We start from the raw sequence: 22925 nt of genomic DNA, 5'->3' as shown, positions 1-22925 counted from the left end.
ATTCACAGATGACAAGTCAGTCTTCTAGAGCAGGGGTGGGCAACCTTTTTCCACAGAGGGCCGCATTAAAAAAAAATTTGGGAATGAGGGGGTAGGGGGGCGCATATAAGTATATGAAATATATAATTACTATTGACATGATTTTCTCCATCCATCAACTTCAGGAAAAGTGCAAAGAGCAAAGAATGCCTTTGTACATCGCATCTATCGACCTGACAAAGGCCTTTGATCTAGTCAGCAGAGAAGGCCTCTTTAAAATCTTACAGTTAATAGGCTGTCCACCCAAGTAACTAAACATTTTTGTCTCTTTCCACCAAAATATGATGGGTACAGTACAGTTCAACGGCGCCTGCTCCAAAAGTTTCAATATAAACAGCGGAGTCAAACAAGGATGTGTCCTGGCCCCAACCCTCTTTGGAATACTCTTCTCAATGCTAATCCACCACGCGCTTGAGAATCCACCGAAGGCATATATCTTCATTCCAGATTCGGCAGCAAACTTCTAAATGTTGCTAGACTGAGGGCTAAAACTAAAACCAGAACAACCCTCATAAGAGATATGCTCTTTGCAGACGACGCAGTAGTGGTGGCACACTCACAAGAGGAACTTCAGTTACTAATGTCCCGCTTCTCTCAGGCCTGTAAGGAGTATGGCTTAACTATTAGCACGAAGAAACAAATGTTATGGGACCACCTGCCACAGCACCACCCTCGATCCTCATAGATGATAACAAGCTGGATGCCGTAAATGAATTCTGCTATCTGGGATCCACAATTCAAGATGACCTGTCTCTAGAAGAGGAGATAAAAAAAGGCATAGGGAAGGCTGCTAGACTCAGGTCTGATAGCAAACATTGGAATGTTTTGTTTTCCAAATCTTTAAGTACTTCTTAGGTTTCTTATCTCAGATATGTTTGATTACTGATACCATTTACCCAATAATAAGTTTGATATTCAATTCAGCTTTGTGCAAACTTTCCTGTTAAAGAGTTTATGGTTGGGATATTGTTCTATTTTTTTCAGTCAAAAACACTGGCTCCATCAGTTGTTACACTTGCCATTTTGTTCCAAGCCAACCCTGCACTTTCAACACAGTTCTTCATAACATTAAATAAATACTGGCCTCAGTTTGTGTCTTTTACTGTTTTGAAATATTGCCAATAAGAAAAATCTTCGTTTAATTTCAACTTTTTGAATGAGATGTAGAGATAATGTTTCCTTAGCCTTTTCCTTATAAGTGATAAGAATCAGAACTGAAATTTATATACATATTTAGAATTATTTATTTTTTAATATATTTGCATTTTTATATGTATAACCTGTGGCCACTCCTGATTTCTTAAGGTGTCCGCGGGCCGCTTAAAAGTCTCCGGCGGGCCACATGTGGCCTGTGGGTCGTAATTTGCCCTCCCCTGTTCTAGAGTGTAAGGCTTAGTTTAGGATGTGGAGAATTGACTTTGATTTGTAGTATAGATTAGAAATGTAAAGTTTGTTCTAAACTAAGCTTTCTCCCATTCTTTGTTTCAAGAATGCACTACACATTTAAATTGAGTTCAAACCATCATTTAATTTTATTTTATAAATTTAGTTTGTGTGTGTGGTAAATGTAAATGGTTATTTTGAAAGAATTAGGAGCAATACACGTATGGAGAGGTGATTTCAATATATTTAAAAATCATAAGCAAGCTTTTTTTTTTTTGTCATTTGTTTTTATTCTCTTCAATGTCTTATTTATAGTTTGTTATTACAGAATGGGTTTTGTTCTACATTCTGAAGTCTGTTGTAGCAAAGCTCACAGCCACCAAAAATTTGGACATGGACACTCTCATGGAGGCCATGGTCATTCACATGGAGGCCATGGTCATTCACATGGAGGACATGGTCATTCACATGGAGGTCATGGTCATTCCCATAATGGATCAGATCATCTTCATGACAGACAAACTCAGGGTCACAATAGTCACAGACAAAGCTACGAAGACCATATTCACAAAGACTTACTGGATGTCCCAAGCCAAGTAGACCACTCGCCATCTGTTGGGGACTTTGACTACCACCAGTTTCATTCAGATTCAGATTTTGAATCTTCTGGACATCAGCTGACAAATGTTAACTCTGAAGGTATAACCTTAGCTGTTACTCCCTCCTAATAAACCAGCACAAATTTTATGTGAAAGGCAATTGGTACTATGTTCAGGTGCTAGAGATACGCTGCCAAACAAAAAAAAGGTTTACTGGAGATTAATTTAAAAATTCACAGTGTAGGGGGTTAAAGTTAGATTGTTGGCTTCCTTTCGTCATAGAATGATTTTATAATTCATCTTGTAAAGCACATTTTTGTGACTGTCAGGCGCTATTCAGGAGAGACATTCCCATCCACTTACAAAACTGGTAAAGGTGGCATTTTCTTTGGTGGTAGAGGAATCAGCCATTTTTTATTTAGCTCGCTTTTCTGCCAGAGCTGAGGGCAATGCTTTTTCGCTGTCTGTAGCTTTCTATGCCACCACATAGTGCGGTCTAGGGTTATGTCTTCCTAGTAGTTAAAATCAGTGTCCATTTCTTGATTAGAGGATAAAAAAGAGGAAATGGTTAAGAATTTTATTCTAATGGAGATTTAAGTTTGGGATATATTTAAGGATAACATCTTTTATTTATCCTGTAGATTTGCTATACAAATGTTGACTATTACACATCTTCTTGTCATCTGTAGTAGTCATTGTTAGGGCTAAGCTTGAATAGTCCTTGATATCAACCACCAATCAATATATTAGGGCTAAGATTGAACACTCCTTGGTATCACCCACCCATCTTGTAGGGGTTTCTTTCACCTGACACTGAGCTGTGAAGAGGAAGTAACTAAGAATGACTAAATGAATATAACGATGGGTATAACACTTTGTCTGCCAGAGTTAAGTGTCTCTTTTTATCAGCTGTAAAATGTGTTTATTTACAAGTTTGTACAGCTTTGAAATATTATCCAATTCAGTGTGACAAATGTAAGATGTTATATTTTGTTGGTATATAATCATGTTATATATACATTCTACCACATTCTGTTATAATATTGATACCAACAGCTAGTGAAGAGGAAGAGGATCTGCCACCAAAACACAAGAATATTAATGTCAGGGCAGCTTTCATCCATGTTGTGGGGGATATCATACAGAGTCTAGGTGTCCTGGTTGCTGCGCTCATCATTAAATTTGTGGTAAGCTGTTGTCTGCATGAATGACTTTATATTTTAATTGTGTGGCCTTTATGGTTGAGTTTTAGGCTTATAGTTTGAGTTATCAACGGAATATAGAAACAGGTATCTATGACACTTACCAAATAGATCTTCAAAATAAATATTCAATTTACATACAATAATTCCAGGATCAAAGAAAATTTCTTCTTATTAAAAAAAATGAAATAAATTAATACTAAATTAAATTACGATTCTGAATCTTAGCCATTCATCAGAAAGTGTTTTTGGCTGGACCTGTTTCTAGATCCACAATTTATATGTTAAGTGCAAAATACCACTCATTGACTGACTTATGTATAAAGAGAATTCATCAACTGCTGTAGGGATTCACATGAAATTTCAAATACAGGTTCCTTTTACATAGACGTAGTATTGACAGTTTCTTAGCCTGATCTCCGCAATTCATGAAAAAATGCAAGCTTTCTATTAAACCTTTTATTTTATTTTCAGCTCTTCCCAAAAAGCTGCAGTTTATATATAAACCATTAATAGAAATAGCACACACATTTTTATAACAATTGTTTTCTTTTTCCCTAAGTCAACTTATTTTTAATATGCCTTATGTCCGTTCCACTTCCTTTTAGATACAGACTTATAAATAAAACAAGACTAAATCCCAATAGCTTTAAAAAGATGTAGAGGTTTTTTTTAAGAGAGAGAGAGCAAGAAATGATACTTAGTAGCACTGTAGTTTCTCTACATTGAAAAGTAATCAAATAAACAATTACTTTTAATGAAACCAATGCGATATTTCCTTTGGTTTAGAAGACACAATGCAAAAGTCAATGTGGTGACAGAAATAAATAAAATAGACAACTCATGGTTTGTGTTTGAGCCTCATTTTTATAACAATTGTTTTCTTTTTCCCTAAGTCAACTTATTTTTAATATGCCTTATGTCCGTTCCACTTCCTTTTAGATACAGACTTATAAATAAAACAAGACTAAATCCCAATAGCTTTAAAAAGATGTAGAGGTTTTTTTTAAGAGAGAGAGAGCAAGAAATGATACTTAGTAGCACTGTAGTTTCTCTACATTGAAAAGTAATCAAATAAACAATTACTTTTAATGAAACCAATGCAATATTTCCTTTGGTTTAGAAGACACAATGCAAAAGTCAATGTGGTGACAGAAATAAATAAAATAGACAACTCATGGTTTGTGTTTGAGCCTCAGCTTTTCCACACTGTCCACCCATACATTGTTTTGAATTTCTCTGTGCATTTCAAATCTTTTATTTGATGACATTTGACAATTGAATACACTAGAAGGAAGCAAGATTTCTGTTCTAAATATTGTCTGATGGAAGCCTACATTAATTTGACAATTGAATACACTAGAAGGAAGCAAGATTTCTGTTCTAAATATTGTCTGATGGAAACCTACATTAATTTGACAATTGAATACACTAGAAGGAACCAAGATTTCTGTTCTAAATATTGTCTGATGGAAGCCTACATTAATTTGACAATTGAATACACTAGAAGGAAGCAAGATTTCTGTTCTAAATATTGTCTGATGGAAGCCTACATTAATTTGACAATTGAATACACTAGAAGGAACCAAGATTTCTGTTCTAAATATTGTCTGATGGAAGCCTACATTAATTTGACAATTAAATACACTAGAAGGAACCAAGATTTCTGCTCTAAATATTGTTAAATTAAAATGGTGTTTTCTGATTCCTATATTTTTGCCTACGTCCATTATGAACAAAGGCTTTTTCTGCATCCGATGTGGTCCTAACATGTAGCTTACAACTATGTCTGCATAGCCATGTGAAATATTGCATTCATCATTAACTCTTTCAGTACATATTGTTTTGATAGAAAAGATATTTTCTGGGACAAACAAAAATGTGCAAGGGGTAGAGTTACTAAAACTTGAATACATTTCTTATTTTATTACAGAATCTAACATATTTTATTTTAAAGGAAAATTAATTGACTACAAAAGTGTAATAAATTATTCAAGAAAACATTTTTTAAATTAAAGTTTGAAAAAGGGAAATCTATCAGAAATTCATACAAAATTGATATACTGTAAGATTCATCCTTTTTATTCTAAATTGAATTTCTAAATAATGAAAAATCACAAAAACCTAACATATTTCGTCAATTCAATTTTCATAAAAGATGAACAAATGCACTAAGAAATTCTATTTGATTATTTCGGGTCTGGTGAAACAAAACTAAAAAAGAGGAACCACTAACACAAGATTGTCTTTTTAAAAAAAACATGTTTGGCCTCCATCCAATTTACAACCAAAACAAAGAACAATCACTCTCACGTCAGGAAAATTAAAAAAGAGAGAAATAAAATGAACAAAATAAAGATAGTGAAACAAATATTATAATATACCAAGTTACTCACTGAGAGTAATTCTGCCCTGAAAGAGTTCCTCCTCAGAATAGAAGACAATGCCTTACTTACCACTTTCTCTTTTCATGTTGAATACATTGTTCTCAGCTCTCCAGTCTTAACAATAAAATGTATCACATTCTTTTAATAAATTAATTTAATATTAAAGTCTTTTGTACACACTTTTAGAGAATGTGGTAAAGGTTTAACATATTACCAAAGGTCTCTATTTTAAATTCCAGTGAAAGCTAGGATTTGAAATACAGAACTCATTCAAGTGAAGAGATATTGAAAGAGAAACTTCTTTGACCCAATGATCATACAGTGAGATGTTGAACGAGAGCTCTTTATTGATGAGTGATTCATTATTTATTGATTCACTCTTTGTTTCACTCCTCAGGAGAATGAGAGTTCCAAGCTGGCTGATCCAATCTGTACATTCCTGTTCTCTGTACTGGTTCTAATAACAACCATCACAATACTAAGAGATACACTTGTGGTGGTCATGGAAGGTACTGTCTATTGTTTGTGGAAAACTTTTTCTTTTATTAAATACATTTTTGACTTGGGCACTAACTGTGCGATCTTTCTCCTTCAGGTGTCCCTAGGGATATCTCCTTTGACTCTCTCAAAAAGGATTTGATAGCTCTAGACAATGTCATAGCAGTCCATAGTCTACATATATGGTCTCTGACTCTAGACAGGAATGCTTTGGCTGTTCATTTGGTTATAGGTAAGAGGTTCAATCCTTCAGCAACATTTTTCGTAAATGCTGATAACCATTATTCTAAAAATGTGTATATCTTAAATATATTTTGTATGGGTGATTTTCAAAACTTTGGTGCATCCAGTGTACAAATAGGAAAGTATTGATCAGCTATGTGGTATACAATGCATGATATTTTTATTGCATTTTTTTGGCATTGCTGAATCAAATTACTAAGACGTTCTTGTAGCACAAAGTCATTTTGATTATTTAGTTGGAAAAAAGTGATCTTTCAATTCCACATTCGGACATTATTTTGTCTAATCTCTCCCATTGAACCTCATTCATTTTTTTTTTCTCTTGCTGTATTTTATTGCTTAAAGAATCTAAACCAGATCAAAATCAAAATGTAAATAAATAGCAGATTTCTGTAACTTGTTTGAAAATATCCAACATTGTCTCCAACCGACAGCAAAGTTCCACAGATTTCCATTTATCTCACTGTCAGGCACTATGATACAGCATAGTTTAGTTTGACCAGTTTAGTTGAACTGATAACTATAGGTATGCACAATTATAAAGTTCAATATTAGAACAAGGAAATATTTTTAAAATACTTTTTAAAAAACAAACCGTATATCTGTAAATGATGTTAAATGGTGTAATGTTGAAGAATGCGAATGTCGTGGAATGCTGGGTTCGTGCTTCCTAGAGTACTCTTGACACGTGACAAACATAGACACTACAAACTGACTTAAGTCTGTTTCAGCAGACTAATATAAAGTTTATTTTACAACATAATAATACTGCACTCCTTGTTAGTGCTACAAGTCAAGAAATAATAAACAATCCTATCCGCATAACAGCGATATCAAATATATTCAATACCATAAACTCTCCAGAGTATATTACAAATCATGTCCGCATCTCAGCCGGTAACACTGTACAGAATAACTAATAAGATTACATGTCTCAAAAGACCACTGGCAACAACTGCCCAAAAGACTCTAACTGAAATTACTACAGACTTTTCTAAGTTACTACTGTCCGTCCTGGACCAAAATATACTACTTGACTGCCCGGTCTAAAGGATACCACTTGACTGAACTCAAAGTCAACTTTATTCATTCTACTTCCACGTGTCTTTTAACCTCTTAACATGATGTGAACATTAGATCAGGCTATGTCAACTGAGACTGTGACAATATCAAGCATAGTTTGTAAAATTTGCCCTTGTTTCGGATGTTCCTTCAGTGTTTACTTCTTAGTCCAAACCTCCCACAGGACGACGGGGAATGGGAATGGGCAGGTTTTTGAACCCGGGACCATCAATAAGTCCCAACGACAGTCCAGCGCACAAACTGCATGACCAGACAGTCATCCAGTATCAATTAGTTTGGATCAGTCATGTATTTAAATTTATAATAGATCTAGACTAACAATAATAAATATGTGCAATTAGAAATATTTTTACCAATTCTTTTTGTTTAGTGCAATTTTGTGCTTTTAGATTTCTCAATGTACTATGATCCTAACATTTGTCTGGACCAGTTGGGAAAAGGGGGGGGGGGAGAAAGAAGGGGTGAATGTTACCATGTAATTAAAGATGAGTATTTTACAAATTATTGTGTTATTTCTATTTTATGACTTGTATACTTGACTCTCTCATCAGACAATTATGAAATCCAAAATGATGTTCTGAATGCAGCCACTAAATTACTGCAAGACAAGTATCATTTCTTTCACAGCACTATTCAGATTGATAGATACAACCAGGCAGCCATGACAGATTGTCATGAATGTTTGGAACTGAATTGAACTTAAATCAAGTATTTGAGCTGAAAAAATCTCATATTCATCAGGCTTATAAAAAAAAAAAGTCAAGATTTCATTTTAACTTTTTTTTTAGTCAGTAATCCTCATGTGATAGTAGAGAAGACAAATTCCTGTCTACTTTTATTTATGAATGTTTCTAACAAATAATTATATCTAAATCACAATCAAAAGTTTCCAGGAGATGTTGTTAACCCAGGACTTTCCAAATATGTTGTTATTAAAGAACCTCTATTTTATTGAATAATACAATCAATTGTTTTCCATTTGATATAAAATTGTTTCTTTCTGACGAAAGGCTTCCATCTCAGCAACAATCTGCATTTTAGATCAGTCTTGCTAATGCTTATTTGTTGTTGCTGTTTTTGTTAAATATGAATGTGACAGGTGAACTTTTCATTGAACCATATAATCAATATTATTATATATATATCTGGCATAATGTTGATGAGAACTACAAATGAGTTCATTGTTTCTCATGTTGTTCTAAACAACTGGTTATGTTAACAACACTGGCTGTCATATTGTGTGTTGGCCTTAGTGTATGTATGTACAGATACAATTATTATACAGAAAAAAGTATGTTATATAATTATTAATTTTAATGTATTTATTGAGTTTCCTACATGTTTGTTTGACAGAAGTCTACAAATACTTTACTGTATATAAAACTTGTGTTTATTTATTTAGAACAAATGATTAGTTAAAGTATGTTTTCAATGTCCATCACATTTGAAGGAATGCAGCATCAGTCAGTTAAGTCTTTTCAATGTCTCTTACAAACACAAACATCATACTTGAAGGAATGCAGCAATCAGTCAGTTCAGTCTTTTCAATGTCTCTTACAAACACAAACATCATACTTGAAGGAATGCAGCAATCTGTCAGTTCAGTCTTTTCAATGTCTCTTACAAACACAAACATCACTCTTGAAGAAATGCAGCAAACAGTCAGTTCAGTCTTGTCAATGTCTCTTACAAACATAAGCATCATACTTGAAGAAATCAGTTCAGTTTTTTCAATGTCTCTTACAAAAGATTTTTGTTAACTTTTGAGTGTGCTGCTATGAAATAATTTCCACATTATTAAATGAACATTCTGAATGAATATTTTGTTGAGAAAAAGTTTGTCTGCATTGAGCTTACAGACCTTTTAAACAGACAGAAAGTAGTTTTGTGTTGTCTTCTAACTCTGTGGTTTGTATCTGATATAATGGTATGGTATAGTAGAATTAATAGTAAGGATACTGTTTGCTCATTTAGCTTCAAATATTCAGTTGATTCTTGATGGTTTAACAGTTATGGGACCAGAAGGGTGTCAGATGACCAATAATGTTGAATTACCAAAGGTTAGTTGTACTTCAACCCCATATGTCAAGAAAATTATATTTATGATGTAATAATATATTATCTTAAGACTTCTAATTGTATAAAATAAACAATGTAGAAAAAAATTCATGATCTAAAAGATGCAAACATATGATTTCAGTACTGAACTAAATTACAATTTAAGCCCACCTAAAGGGTGTCAATGGGTGCGGACTGCACCCCCTTAGTGATGCAGATTTCAAAGTTCTGTATTCAGTTGTGTTGCTGGCAATAAATACAAGACTTGAAGCTGACACTTCAAACATTTCTTAGAACTTTAATTCCTTCAATGCTCTTCTTGTTACTTTGTTGTCATGGAATCTTCCAAGTTCAAGCACTCAATTGTTCTGTGATAAAAATATATTTTTTGTATGCCACATTTTAGCAGTCTTATTGTACAATAGTAGGAGTTCAAAGTCTCTGATGTTGACTAGAAAAATTTTTTTTTTCTGTTTTGATGTGCACATTTTAATTAGAAAGTTGAAATTGTTAAAACCTTGAGACTCAGAAACCCATAGATTTCATTTATTGTCATTTACAATGAATTTCCAAGGTGGCTGACATCTGCTGTTAGAATTATTTGTCCTTTTTTTTTCCCCTTACACTTCTATTCATTGAAATGTATATAAGTTCTTAGCTCCTTGTTAAGTCTTTGTTGTTGATTTCAAAATGGCTTATGTGTTTTTTGATTTAATCCATTTATTTTAATTTTACAATTGGCCTTTATTTTATTTGACCCGTCTCATTATTATCATATCATGTTGGATATTTTACAGGAAGGAAGTTGTCTGTAGAATAGATCTGTAATTCTGTCAAGGTTCTTTTTTTTTTTTATTTGAATATACTTAAATCTATCTACATTTATATTTTAGAACTGAACCTTGACCTGGATGATTCAGTTGACTGATTATTTATGCTACGACATCTAGTAACAATGAGCAATAATGGTGCAATGATAATCTTATAGCTGTTATCAAAAATTTAAAAAATAATGGCACATTATCTTTCTATAATTAGTAATAATAATACTTTTTTTTTTTTTGCAATAATTAGCAATAATGGCAAATGCAACTTCATGCAAAATTAGTGCAATAATTGTTTTGCAGTAGTTGACATGAATGAAACATAGATGTACCCGGTACTAGGATTTTCTTGCAATAGTGGCACAGGGAACATTTTGCTATATACAATCAAATATAATAATGGCAAATCTCGCCCTAGTCAACAATAATGGCACATGAAACAAATTGCTTTAGTCAGCTATAATGGCACATGAAACATCTTGCTATATAAAGAATAGTGAAACATCTTGCTATAGTTGTCTTGCTATAGTCAGCAATAATGACACAAAAAACATCTTTTTGTAGTTAGTAATAGTGTTAGTGCATGCATTAGGTGGCCTCACTTTGATATCAGTTCATCTATATGATGTAATATCTGCATACATAGTTTTACAATGCCTCTATTCAGGTCACATATTTATGGAAATCTGGGTGGTCGGGTGGACATGTTTCTCAAAAACATCTCTTTTCCTAGAAATTTGACTGTTGATGAATATCTTTGGGAAAACAATCACTAGCTCATTGGCCACACTGCAAAAACTCTAGTTTGACCATTATAAACTTTTTAAGTATAAAAAAATTTAATTTGACTAGACGAATAGAAAATCTTTATCTTGAACAGATTTCTTTTTCTGGAATTCCACATGTAGGCCCTATCCATCACAGAGTTTAATAAATAAATGTTCTGGAACATTTTTGCGCACCATCTTGTAAGTCTAGACCTACAAGCCTATCATTAGAATATTATAACATCTAGTAGATTTATACATTCACTTAACCAGGATTTTTTCTTTGGGGAGTTTTAGGGGGAATCAGGCTGTGTACAAATTTTTTTTTCTTTTTAAATAATTAAATAATTGCTCTATCAGTTGTATACTTTTTTAAAAATTCTTATTATATTTCTTGTTTATGTTCTTATAGCGCCTTGAGCCTACTTTATGTTATGTCTTTATATCTTTTGGTTCGGTGTTGCTCTAAGTGAGTAACTTGGTATAAAATATTTGTTTCACAATCTTAACAATGTTAAACTTTTTATCTATCTATCTTTTTTTTTTTTTCCTGAATGTGATAAGTAGATGCAGAACCAACATGCAAAAAAAAAAAGCCAACATTGTGTTAGTGGTTCCTCTTTTTTAGTTTCCTTCCCAGTACTCAAAATACCATAAATAATACATTATCTTAATGCAATTGTTAATCTTTATAAGATTTGTAGTGACAAACTATGTTTAGTTTTGTGATTTTCAATATTTTTGGATCAAATGTATAATTAAAGGTTATATTTTTCAGCATATTAATTTTTCAAAGAATTTTTTATTGATGTTTTTTTTTTTCAAAGTCAGTTTAAACTTAATATAAAAAATGATTTATTGAATAATTTATTTTATTTTTTACACTTTTGTTGTAAATTGTTTTTTTTTAAATAAAATAAAATGCTAGATTCTATAATAAAATCAGTAATTTAGGTAAGTTTTAATAACTCTAGCCCCTCCCCCCCCCCCGAACATTTTTTTTAATCAAAACAATATGCACTGAAAGAGTTAATAGCCCTTTCTAAATTAAATTATTATTATCATTAAAGGTGCAGTGATCATCTTATAAAAGCAGCAAGCACTAATGACACTTAGGATAGCTTTTTTTGTTTTACAGTTTGACTAAAGAACTTAAAGAATGAACTACAAAGGAGATAAAAAAACAAAACAAAGTTGTTCACTTTTATTCATTTCTTGGCATGTGAAACTACCTGAACAAATGTTATCACATTTCATTTAATCCTAACAAAACACATTTTTGAAAGTGTGCCTGCTACCAGTGGTAAAATTTATTTTTTGATGTGATACTTTTTATTGTGTTATTCTTTTGTTCTGAATCCTATTCTTAAAATGTTAGTCTCTAGCTGTTTTGTTGTTCTTTTGTATTTGCATTGTTCTCATCACTTACTTTTTGTTTTGTTTCAAATCTTAAGGTTTGACTTTTTGTTTTCTCTTTTACAGAATATCTTTTAGCTTAGTTCATTTCCTCCAGCAGACATTCTGAAATTATTTTTTAAAAATAAGCTTGTACATCATCCAGAAAATTAAAAGTGTATTTATTTTCTAAACTTTGAAGCTAAATTTACATAATTATGTTGATTGATGCAATTTTTGACTGGCTATGAAACAAATTGACATTCTGTCCATGATTTTGGTGACTCTGATCACTACTTCAATATTCTATTTTATTTTGTTCTGATGTAACTTAACTCTTTTTGCATATGGAAACACTGAACTTTGGTCTGCCAAATGGCTTGAGTTGTAATGTATAAAATCTGTCTTGACTTGCTTTACATCTTAAACTCATTTATTACTTAAGCTCCTTCTTATTAACTGAAGCTCTTTCATTTCACTTTACAGATCTGGTATCAAAACAAACACAAAATTACAAATATATTTTTCTTTGCCATTGACATAAGTGATTAGTTGTAGGTAACTTCAGAGCTTAATGTGTGTACAGAGTTCAATGTATGCATTAATGTTGAAATGTTTTTGTTGTTAGAGGGCTTACAACAGAGCTTGTTTTTAGTTGGCTGCCAATGGAAGCAAATCTCTTTTTTTTTTCTATTGAGTTAATTCCAAATAAAAGTCCTCCCCTTTCCCTGTGTGTACTAATTACTAAGACTTTTTTTTATATAGATTTAGTGTCACCCTTTTTTTTTGTCAGCCGTTATGCCACTCACTGATTTATATAGCTATATAATGTGTTCTCACACTATTTTATAAGAATCTATGTTTAATCTGCTTCTGTAGTTGTAGTAGTCTCTGTTTTCTCTCAGATTATGTTATGTATTTGTTTTTCAGTAAATAGATGTCTGAATTTACACCTATAGATTTTAACTATTGAACTTACGGTTTTTATGATCAGAAAACCTCTTATGAAAATGTAGATAATTTTTGTCTTAAGAGTTTTTATTAATTCAAGCCTACAAGTTTTCACTAGCGTAGCTGTGAGTAGGGGCCAATGTGTTCCAACAGGTTGTGAAGTATTCAACAAGTGTCTTTGGCACTGTGACTTATTCACGAAGGAAAGTAACACTATTGAAAGTTTCACCAATGACTCTGTGAATGAGGTTACAATTCAGCTATTTCATGTCATTACAGTAAAAAAAAAACAACAAATATCCAGAATGTATTAGGTACATTCACTATTTGGCAATATCAAGCACTATCCCATTTGGTCCTGATGGTTCACTCTTATGTTGACCTTTGATATAGTTTTGTTGTCCACAACTATATGTCAGCTGTCTAGATCAATAGAATTACATCTACTTAGTTGCATTAGATTATTATTTTTATTTTAAAATGTTTTCCTCCCAATACAAAGCCCAATATTCTTTCTTTGATCATTCCAAAATTATTAAATTTTAAGGTAAATCTCAATGTTTACAATTCCCAATGATATACTTAGAAAGTAAAAATTTAACCAGATAAAGAATTCTTTGTTGTTGTTTTTTATTTGCGTTGTATGTAACTGTAATGAATCATTTCATCACTTATAATTAACACATTCTCATTCTCCATTCTATTTCCTTTTCCATGGTTTGGAACCTTTCTTCAGATTTAAGATTATTCCATTCTAGCCCAAAACTCCCACAGGATGGTGACAGGCAGGGTTCAAACCCTGAACCATTGAGACATAACCAATTTAAATGGCCATGTGCTTGGCCTACATAATGTCCTCCATTATACAGAAACATCTGAGTTTTGAAATTATTTTTACCACGTCTAGACAGTTGAATATTTGTTTTGAAAGTAGCTGAACAAACGTGCTGACAATTTCACATTTAGGGTAACATATCATGTATGTCAGACTCTGCTTCACAATACTATCATTCTTAGGGACCTCCAAACTGTTGAAACCATGTCTAGGCCTAATGACTCCAGATTTACAACTCCTTCCATTTGGAAAGAACAGCTACTTAGTTTATCCATCACTTTCCTATTCAATATATGAATGATTCATTTCTTTTCACCACAGATTGATTAATTCTAAAATCTAAATTAATAGATTAATGATTACCAAATTTCCAGTTAAATAATTTATTATAGTTCATAAGGAGATACATGTCTCAAACAAAGTGTGCAAAGATGAGGTTGGTACATTGGGTCTGAAAGTTGGAAGAACAAGCTACATGTTCCCTTTTATCTTTGTTTCTTGGTCCACTAAGCTTGTGAGTTATACTATCTTTATGTTTATAAACACTTGCAAAACAGAAGAAATGTCTCCAAGCGCTAAAATATTTTACAATTAACAAAAATTAAATTTCAGTGGTGAAAAATTTTAAAGATTTTTTTTTGCTGTCATCTAATTTAGAGATCAATGACTGAAATGAATGCAAAAGATGCTGATGCTAACTATAGGAATATTTGGTTCAGAAGTTAACAATTATAAAAAGTAGATATGTATCATTCAGTTAAATCTTCATCAAACATTCATTATCAGAGCATATACAAAGCATAAGCCAGAACATGGCCCCAAAGAAGTTTACATTGAAAATGAAAATACTATTGTTTTGTTTAATAACTTGGTGACTATAAAAAAATCATGTAAAAAAAAAATGTAATTGCAACATTTTTTAGTTTCAGTCACCCAAAAACCTAGAGAAAGGTAGAAAAAAAACAGAATGTAGGACTAGCTAAAACTGTTCAGAAAAACTTCACTCAAAGTAAAGCAATGTAGAGACCAACAGCTTTTCATTTCAATTGCTCACTTTTTAATTGGTCTCATATTTTTTGTTTCAAACCATTTCCTTTTCTCTTTTTGTATTTCATAAAAAATCTTGAAGGCTTTGAAATAAATTGCAATTAAGATACGATTGAAAATGTTACAACTTGGAGCAACATGTAGATTTAAATGTTATGCAGGCTGTAAAAGCCAACTTAGTTCCTTTGTGAATTGCAAAGTTTAACTCTGATGGTGAAGTGTCATCCTGCCAGACAGAGGTCATCAGATTATCTCCTGCGAGTGTCTCTCCCCTGTAGCAAGCTGTGAGTTTCACAACAGGATACAGACAAATGTCACCAGTGAAGCCTTTTAAAAAATGGGATTGTCTTGCTGTTTCTGCTGCATCCATACAAAATCTGAAATTTAAATAATAAAACAAAAATGATGTGCCTAGACAGTTGCCTGCTATGTTCAGTCTATTTCATTTTCTAGTACACTTTATTCAATCTTAAAATTAGATGGCCTAACAAAATTTTTTTTAAAAATTAACTCAAACTATTCTAGTTTTTTTAATACTTGATATCTTAGTTTTCAGTGCTGTATATAAGTGTCCTTTCAGTAATAAACGTTACCAATAGTATAAGAGTTAATATAATGAAGCACATAAACAATATTGATCAGAGTTGTGCAAAAATAAAAGTGTTTTAAGTTACTGTTCCATCATTAATACACATTTATTTTTTGACTTCTCTAAGACCATCTTTCCCAATCAAGGTCAAAAGGCCAAGAACATTTAAGGGAACTTTATTTTCTGCCCTCTCTATGGAAAGGGCTGTCAATAGGAACATTGCTGGTGGATGTGGTTAGTCAGCCTCTGCCACATCCTCAGTACATACAATGATCATGGATCCATGAAGACCTAATTCATTGTTTGTGTTTGCCTCTTTAGGCATTTTCTTTTAAAAGTTGCTATTTATAACCTGGCTGTCTATAGACCCTGGCAAACAGATATGAGTGAACTTAAAGTTGCTTGTTCAATGATTTCTTTGTCTTCAGGAAATGTCTCTATACTTTGTAAATAAATTACACACCTGACATAACTGCCTTGATTATTGTGTCCATTGTAGTCTGTATCACTTGGAGTCACTGTGACTGGAACCTAAAACAATTAAAGCAAAACTTAGATGAAGATATAGACAGACATGAATAGGAATAAAAGAAGACATCATGTCCACCAGAATCTATTTCTTTGTCTAAAACAATGTTTCCCAAACTTTTTCCTTAACGGAACACTTCACACATTCTGACTATATAACGGAACACTTTGGTTTTTGTTTTTTTCAGAGATTAATTCATGTGGTGGCATACTAGTTAATTACTCCAGTAGTTCATGGAACAAACACCTATTCAGGCCTCGGAGGACACAGTGGTCTAAAAGAATTGTAATCATTTATTAAGATCATTTCAAAGACAGCAGATAAAAATTTAATACCAGTACCTAAGTTTTCACTTTTCTTCCCAGTGCTTGTTATACTCCCATAAACACTTATCCTGATTAATAAACATTTAAGAGAAAATGGTACAAATTCTTTATGTGACGAACATCACATGCCATGGTTGTGAATTTGTAACTTTTAGTCTTACACTAGTTTCTGTAACAAGAAACTGATTGTTGTGCTGTAGTGGTCAACTAATTCTTATGTAAAGAAGGGGGCATAAAAGGTGTGTGCATGTTCGTTTTTTTATTTAGGTAAGAGGAAAGAGAACTTTTATTAAAAAGAAAGGAGCAGGAAAGGTTTTTAGTTGATGTCGAATGTCCCTTTTATGATGTAATTGGACTTATTCTTGTACATATTCTACATATGTTCAGTAAAATTTAGTCAAAATATAACATCTTGTTGAGGCATAGTGGCTCAATGGGGGAATTGTGGTTAAGTGGTAAAGCACTTGGCTTCTGAACTGAACCTAACTCTGAATGGGTACCTGACATTAGTTGGGGCAAGTAAAGGCGTTTGATCATGGTGCTGGCCATATGACACCCTCCTTAACCAGATGACCTTTACTACATCATTTGCCCTAGAGATTGCAAGGTCTGAAAGGGGTACTTTTATTTTATTTTAATAAAATGTTTTAACTATGTATGTGTTGTTTCTTGTGTTGAGAGAACTAGTAGGCAAAGAGTGTGAGAATGGAAGATATCATCCAGTCAGCAGTGACAGGACCGGGATTTGTAAGTTAACCTGCCAGCAATCAAATCTCTAGACAAGCCTGTACAACCAAAGCAGCAGATCTAGAGGCAGTTTCAGACAACAAAAATGTGTACATTTTTCAAGTATGAAAAAAACAAAGAAAGCAAAATGTTAACCATGTTAAAATAATGTCCAATATTTACTTGATGTCTGTTTTGTGGAATAGCTGGAACGGCTGTCTCAAATTTAACAATACGAGAGGATTTAGCAGCTTCATATTTCCTCCTGTACCATTCAGGCAGTGCTTGAGACTTTTTTGTTATCCTGTCCACATACACAAGTTTTCCATAAAATGTTGCAATTTCTTTACCATCTAACAAATTGATTAGAACTTCACGGACTGTTATGGAAGTCTGGCCAACATTGATGAGTTCTATAGTTATCTAGGATATTAAAAACATGGACTGTAACATTGAAGAAAAAAAATACTAAAGACTAATTATAAAGTCACATCAATAAGTCAACAAATGTTATGAAGCATATTTTCAATGTCAAATAATATGTAAACAAGTGTAAAACAAAAAGGTGTTGAACAAATGTTACATTAATTATCATGATGATTTGAAAGTAGATTTGCATAAAACCTGACAATTTCTTTTTGTTTTTGTTTTAATAGGCTAATTTTAAAATTACTGTCTAATAAAGAAATAAATTGTTTGTTTTCTAATTTTGGATATTCCTTCAGTATTGAAAATTAATATAACCTAGCCCAAACATCTCACAAGACAGTGGGGGATTATGACAAGGTTTAAGCCCAGGACCATCAAGACAACAGTCTAGAGTGCATACCACATGACCAGGCAGACTCTCTTTATACTTAATGATAAATTCTTACATTACTTATGGTACATGCTGACCTGTACTATAAATAACTGACATTACTTATATCTTGACTACATGCTGACATGTACTAGAAATAACTGACATTACTTATATCTTAACTACATGCTGACCTGTACTAGAAATAAAACCAATCTAAAAAAAACAAACCTTATATGGAAAATAGTGAAACTTTCTGGGCACATTCCATAAGCAAGAATCAAAATAATAGTCACCTCCAAGAAGAAAAAATGTATTTTGATCACTTCGCAGAGTTTTGTAATCTAAAAAATTGGCTTGAAAAAATGGAACAATCCTTCCAGATTCAAATAACCTGCTGATGTTCCATAGGGCTAGTCCACCTGAAAACAAAAGAATAGTTGTCACACATAAGTTATAATTCATTGATACACAGAGTATTGAAATTTAATTGGTTAGGAATGAGGCAGTTCCGTTAATGAAAAGAATATGGATGATATTTAATACTAGTCAACCGGCGGCGTAGCATACACCACTATTTTGCTGGGCCGGCCTTAGGCCACTGCAACATATGCGACCGCAGTGTGCACTGCACTTTCATAGGACCCTGTGCTAATTCAAGGTGTATAAATTATTAAATTAAACCATTTTATAACTTAAAACAGAATTCCCACGCCCTCCTGTCAATTTACCAGGAACTCCTGGAAATCTCCCTAAATTGCAAAATATACGAATTAGTCCTTTAAATATACAGAAATATATAAAAAAAAAATTGTCATTTTGGGGTGTCATTCAATATGGAAAACGCCAATCCTACACGCAATAAATAAAACGTCATTATGCATTAGCCATAATTGTGTAACCTGGTGAAAGAAGCTTCTCGTGCCTCAAACTAATGAAGAATTACTTGAGGTCAACAATTCTCAAAGATAGATTGAAACATTTGGTAATTCTTGCTATTGAGAAAACAGAATTATTATGATATACTGTATGACTTTGCTACACGCAAGGCTCGTAAAGTAATTCTGTATGTAGTAAAGAATGAATAAAATGCATAGACGAATTTATTTTCTAATACAAACTCTTAAATTTCACTTATTATCCGCTTTCCTATGCAAACTAGCCCCCTTGAAATCCGTTTCACACAGGGCCCCACAATGGTTAAGTCCGGCCCTGCTATTTAGTGACGGGTGAACATACATAGCAGATTACTTGTTCTCTTTCCAAGACTTCTTGGTCACAATGGTTAAGTCCGGCGCTGCTATCTAGTGTTTGTAAAATGTTTGTTTGTAAAATGTTTTACATGTTTCGGATGTTCATTCAGAGTTAAAGATAGTTTACTTCTTAGTCCAAACCTCCTGCAGGACGAAGGGAGATGGAGCGGGCAGGGTTTGACAGTCTAGCGTCCAGCCATCCGTAGCGATGTGTGATTACCACTTGTTCTCCCCCCCCCCAACTTGTTTTTTCGTGGGATGACTATCCACAGAAATAAGAGAGTGATCTTTCCTTTACTTCTTGCTCGTCCAAACTGTTGAGCGAAGAAGAGAAATATATAGAGAGATATGTTACACCGGGTACATTTACCAGACTAAATATATCAGTTCCCATCTCATTCTTTGCAAAGTTTTTAAATTGGGAAATCTCCAAGATCATTATTTTACTTTATATTCAAACTGTGTTCTTGAAATAATGTCTATAGATAGAATAGTTGCCTTCCCAAAACTACTTTATATGTAAAATAAGTCTATATTTACTCACATAATTTGTTAGAACTTAATCAAAGTACATTTTTTTTTAAAAGAAGAGAACAAAACTAGATACCAGTTCTTTCAAAATCCACAAAAGCCAATCCTGGAAAGAAACTCTCAGCTTTGAAGTTTTTTTCATCTACCACAATGCGATAATCTAAAACTTGTGTTGCCATGGGTGAAATCTGTTTCTAAAATGTTGGGGGATAAAAGCAGAGATATTTTAAAAAAAACATAACATTATAACATATATAGTCAGTAGTCACAGTTCTTAGATTTCTAGTTGAAGGGCATCAAGGAATACTTGGAGTCTTTCATTCCTTACACTTAGTCATCAGGTCAATGCCACATTGGAATGCAGTAATATTTCAGATCAAAAGAAAGTTCTTGAACTCATTCTCAAAGCTGATCATCTTTTCATATTTAACTTTGTTCAACATGAGCGTTGTGAAGATAAGTGTGTACAAATATAGAGATAGTCTTCATCAGGTTATCTGCTCCATTTCTAATATTAAGTTGTTGTTTTTTTAATGTACTAAAATTGCACTCTTTTCACAATTATTGTTTACAAGAGATATAAGTTGTTTATCTTAAATTATTTTTTGACAAATATCTTGAAATTAAAACTACTGATACTGACAGTACTGATAGTGACATTATATATTTGATACATATGTGATTCATATCTTAAAAAACATAAGTTGTCTTAGAAAAAGACTTCTGGTGTAAGCACCCAAGTGAATTTTTTTTTGTTTTACATGTTTTGTTTGTTCTTTCAGAATTGAAGATTATTACATCCTAACCCAAAGCTCCAGGAGTAATGCTGGCAGGATTTGAACAAGGGAAAATCAAGATGATAATCCAGAGCACATACCATACAACCAGGCTGCCATCTGTCCAATAAAGAGTTGGGTCAAAGGCCCTTAAGACTCCTGACAAGAGTCAATGATTTCTACCAGTCACCAGGAATGAGAGTTTGGCTCTGTCAGGCCCTTAAGACTCCTGACAAGAGTCAATGATTTCTACCAGTCACCAGGAATGAGAGTTTGGCTCTGTCAGGCCCTTAAGACTCCTGACAAGAGTCAATGATTTCTACCAGTCACCAGGAATGAGAGTTTGGCTCTGTCAGGCCCTTAAGACTCCTGACAAGAGTCAATGATTTCTACCAGTCACCAGGAATGAGAGTTTGGCTCTGTCAGGCCCTTAAGACTCCTGACAAGAGTCAATGATTTCTACCAGTCACCAGGATGGTAGATCAGCATTGCCTGCATTAGGGCCTACTCTTTGAGCCCATGGTAGCCTGCCATCCGCACTACTGTGCCCACAACTGACCCCAGTAACTTTGGATTGACACTCCAGCGCCATTGCAAACACTGAGTCACCGGCGACCCTCTAATGATCTAATCGCTAGAGCACACCTCCAGCTGCAAGCCCGCCACCAAGGAGCACAGCCAGCTGTGACATTGATACTGATAGGAGTCTAAGATAAGTTCAGTCAAAGACAAAGTGACACACTCTCTATCATTTATGTTAAGAACGACGAGGAAATATTTTTATCAAGAGTTAAAATACAACCCCCCCCCCCCCAGTTTCTTTTTCTTTTGTGTAAATAAATACCACTGTAAATTTTAAATTTCGTATCTATATTCTATTGTCTTCTTGTTGCAGGCCCCCATTTTGTCTGTGGTGACCCAGCATATTGCACACTGAAGTTACTGAAGTCAAACAATAATCCCCTAGCCTAGACTTAGACACTAGACACCAAACAAGCCACACATACAACTTTAAAGTCTAAAGTTAAAGCTACGGCTACGGTAATTAGATCTAGATTATTCTAGAACTAGAATCTAGATTTTGATCTAAATCTATTATTTAATTTGCAATGTTAATAGATTTACCTTATTTACAGTGTTAATTAATTAGATTCTGAAATGCAATCAGAGAAAGAGATAAACATGGGCCAAAGTTCAACAGAATGAGATTTGTTTACGTTTATTAATTTTTCTTTTTTTTTTATACTAGAGTGCTCTTCCGTGAACTATTCTGTTTGCACAGACCTATATATAATAGGCAAGAATTAAATATTTATCTTTGCATCAATCAATTCTGTCAAATGCACATGGGCGTAGCCAGGATTTTTTTTTTGGGGGGGGGGTAGGGTAGGCGGGTGAATTTTTTTCTTTCCCCCTCTATATAAATATGTGTGTTCGCGCGCACACGTAATTAATCTTTATTACATTTCGACCCCTCATTCTTTCAGAGTATGTTTTTATACCCTAGAATGTTCTTCCTGGAGTTGGGGGTCCAAGCATGGGCGTAGCCAGGATTTTTTTTCGGGGGGGGGGGGGGGTATTTTATTCCGCCCCCCCCCCCCCCCGCGAAAAAAAATATTTATATGTATGTAGCCTATGTGTGTGTGTGTACACAATCTTTAATTATTACATTCTGACCCTTCATTCTTTCGGAAGACGTGTATTGTGCCCCAGAATAGGTTCTTCCTGGAGTTTGTGGGGAAAAATGTAGACTCCCCGCCATTCACATCAAAGGGGTCTGGGGGAGCGCTAGGAGCTCCCCCAGCGCGGGGCGGATTCCCGCCGCCAAGCACTATTTCTGGTACTGAAAACCAACAAAATGCATATTATGAGATATCTACAGTGCATTTTCCAGCTATTAAAAAGTTTTATTTCAAAAACCTAATGTGCTATTCTTACTGACTTAGACGCTCCCGCGCCGTTCGGCGCATTTGCCGTCAAGATGTTTCCACACAAATCTGTCAATGGTAATGTCTGAAGCCTCTTCCCACCTGCTCTGAGGACCTCCATGAATGTGTGGCGCCAAGTTGTACTAGGATGTCATCC

The 22925-nt window shown here is 33.5% G+C and overlaps 3 protein-coding genes across 3 annotated transcripts in view; 2 read left to right on the top strand and 1 right to left on the bottom strand.

The window, feature by feature from the left end:
• The window catches only part of LOC106050978 (uncharacterized), a 77944-nt gene extending 64739 nt beyond the window's left edge, over positions 1 to 13205 (top strand). The window contains exons 5-9 of the mRNA XM_056004245.1: positions 1751 to 2121; positions 3078 to 3208; positions 6008 to 6119; positions 6206 to 6340; positions 7986 to 13205. Of these exons, the coding sequence (XP_055860220.1) occupies positions 1751 to 2121; positions 3078 to 3208; positions 6008 to 6119; positions 6206 to 6340; positions 7986 to 8131 (895 nt within the window). The 3' untranslated portion in view covers positions 8132 to 13205. The remainder of the gene's footprint in view (positions 1 to 1750; positions 2122 to 3077; positions 3209 to 6007; positions 6120 to 6205; positions 6341 to 7985) is intronic.
• An 837-nt stretch (positions 13206 to 14042) lies between these two features.
• On the bottom strand, positions 14043 to 22106 carry LOC106050979 (uncharacterized). Its single transcript, XM_013206082.2, has 6 exons — positions 21966 to 22106; positions 20141 to 20258; positions 18512 to 18702; positions 17665 to 17904; positions 16364 to 16431; positions 14043 to 15688 (listed from the first exon to the last, which is right to left on the bottom strand). Exons 2-6 carry the CDS (start codon positions 20241 to 20243, stop codon positions 15433 to 15435), a joined length of 858 nt encoding a protein of 285 aa, XP_013061536.1. The 5' UTR covers positions 20244 to 20258; positions 21966 to 22106; the 3' UTR covers positions 14043 to 15432.
• LOC106061694 (PP2C-like domain-containing protein CG9801) overlaps positions 21764 to 22925 on the top strand; it is a 53719-nt gene continuing 52557 nt past the window's right edge. The window contains exon 1 of the transcript XR_008773697.1: positions 21764 to 21881. The gene's annotated coding sequence lies outside the window, so the exon portion shown is untranslated. The remainder of the gene's footprint in view (positions 21882 to 22925) is intronic.

This window comes from Biomphalaria glabrata, chromosome 11 (genome assembly GCF_947242115.1).
Source record: "Biomphalaria glabrata chromosome 11, xgBioGlab47.1, whole genome shotgun sequence".
Lineage (NCBI taxonomy): Eukaryota > Metazoa > Mollusca > Gastropoda > Planorbidae > Biomphalaria > Biomphalaria glabrata.
This window is presented reverse-complemented; position numbering and strand designations above follow the sequence as displayed.

Excerpts from the sequence above, each read along its gene's own strand:
- LOC106050979 (XM_013206082.2), bottom strand. The coding sequence starts at position 20,243 with ATGGCAACACAAGTTTTAGATTATCGCATTGTGGTAGATGAAAAAAAC. Across the intron at positions 16,432-17,664 it reads TTCCACAAAACAGACATCAA|GTTCCAGTCACAGTGACTCC; the intron begins GTAAATATTGGA and ends TAATTGTTTTAG. Across the intron at positions 15,689-16,363 it reads AATCAAGGCAGTTATGTCAG|ATTTTGTATGGATGCAGCAG; the intron begins GTGTGTAATTTA and ends TTTAAATTTCAG.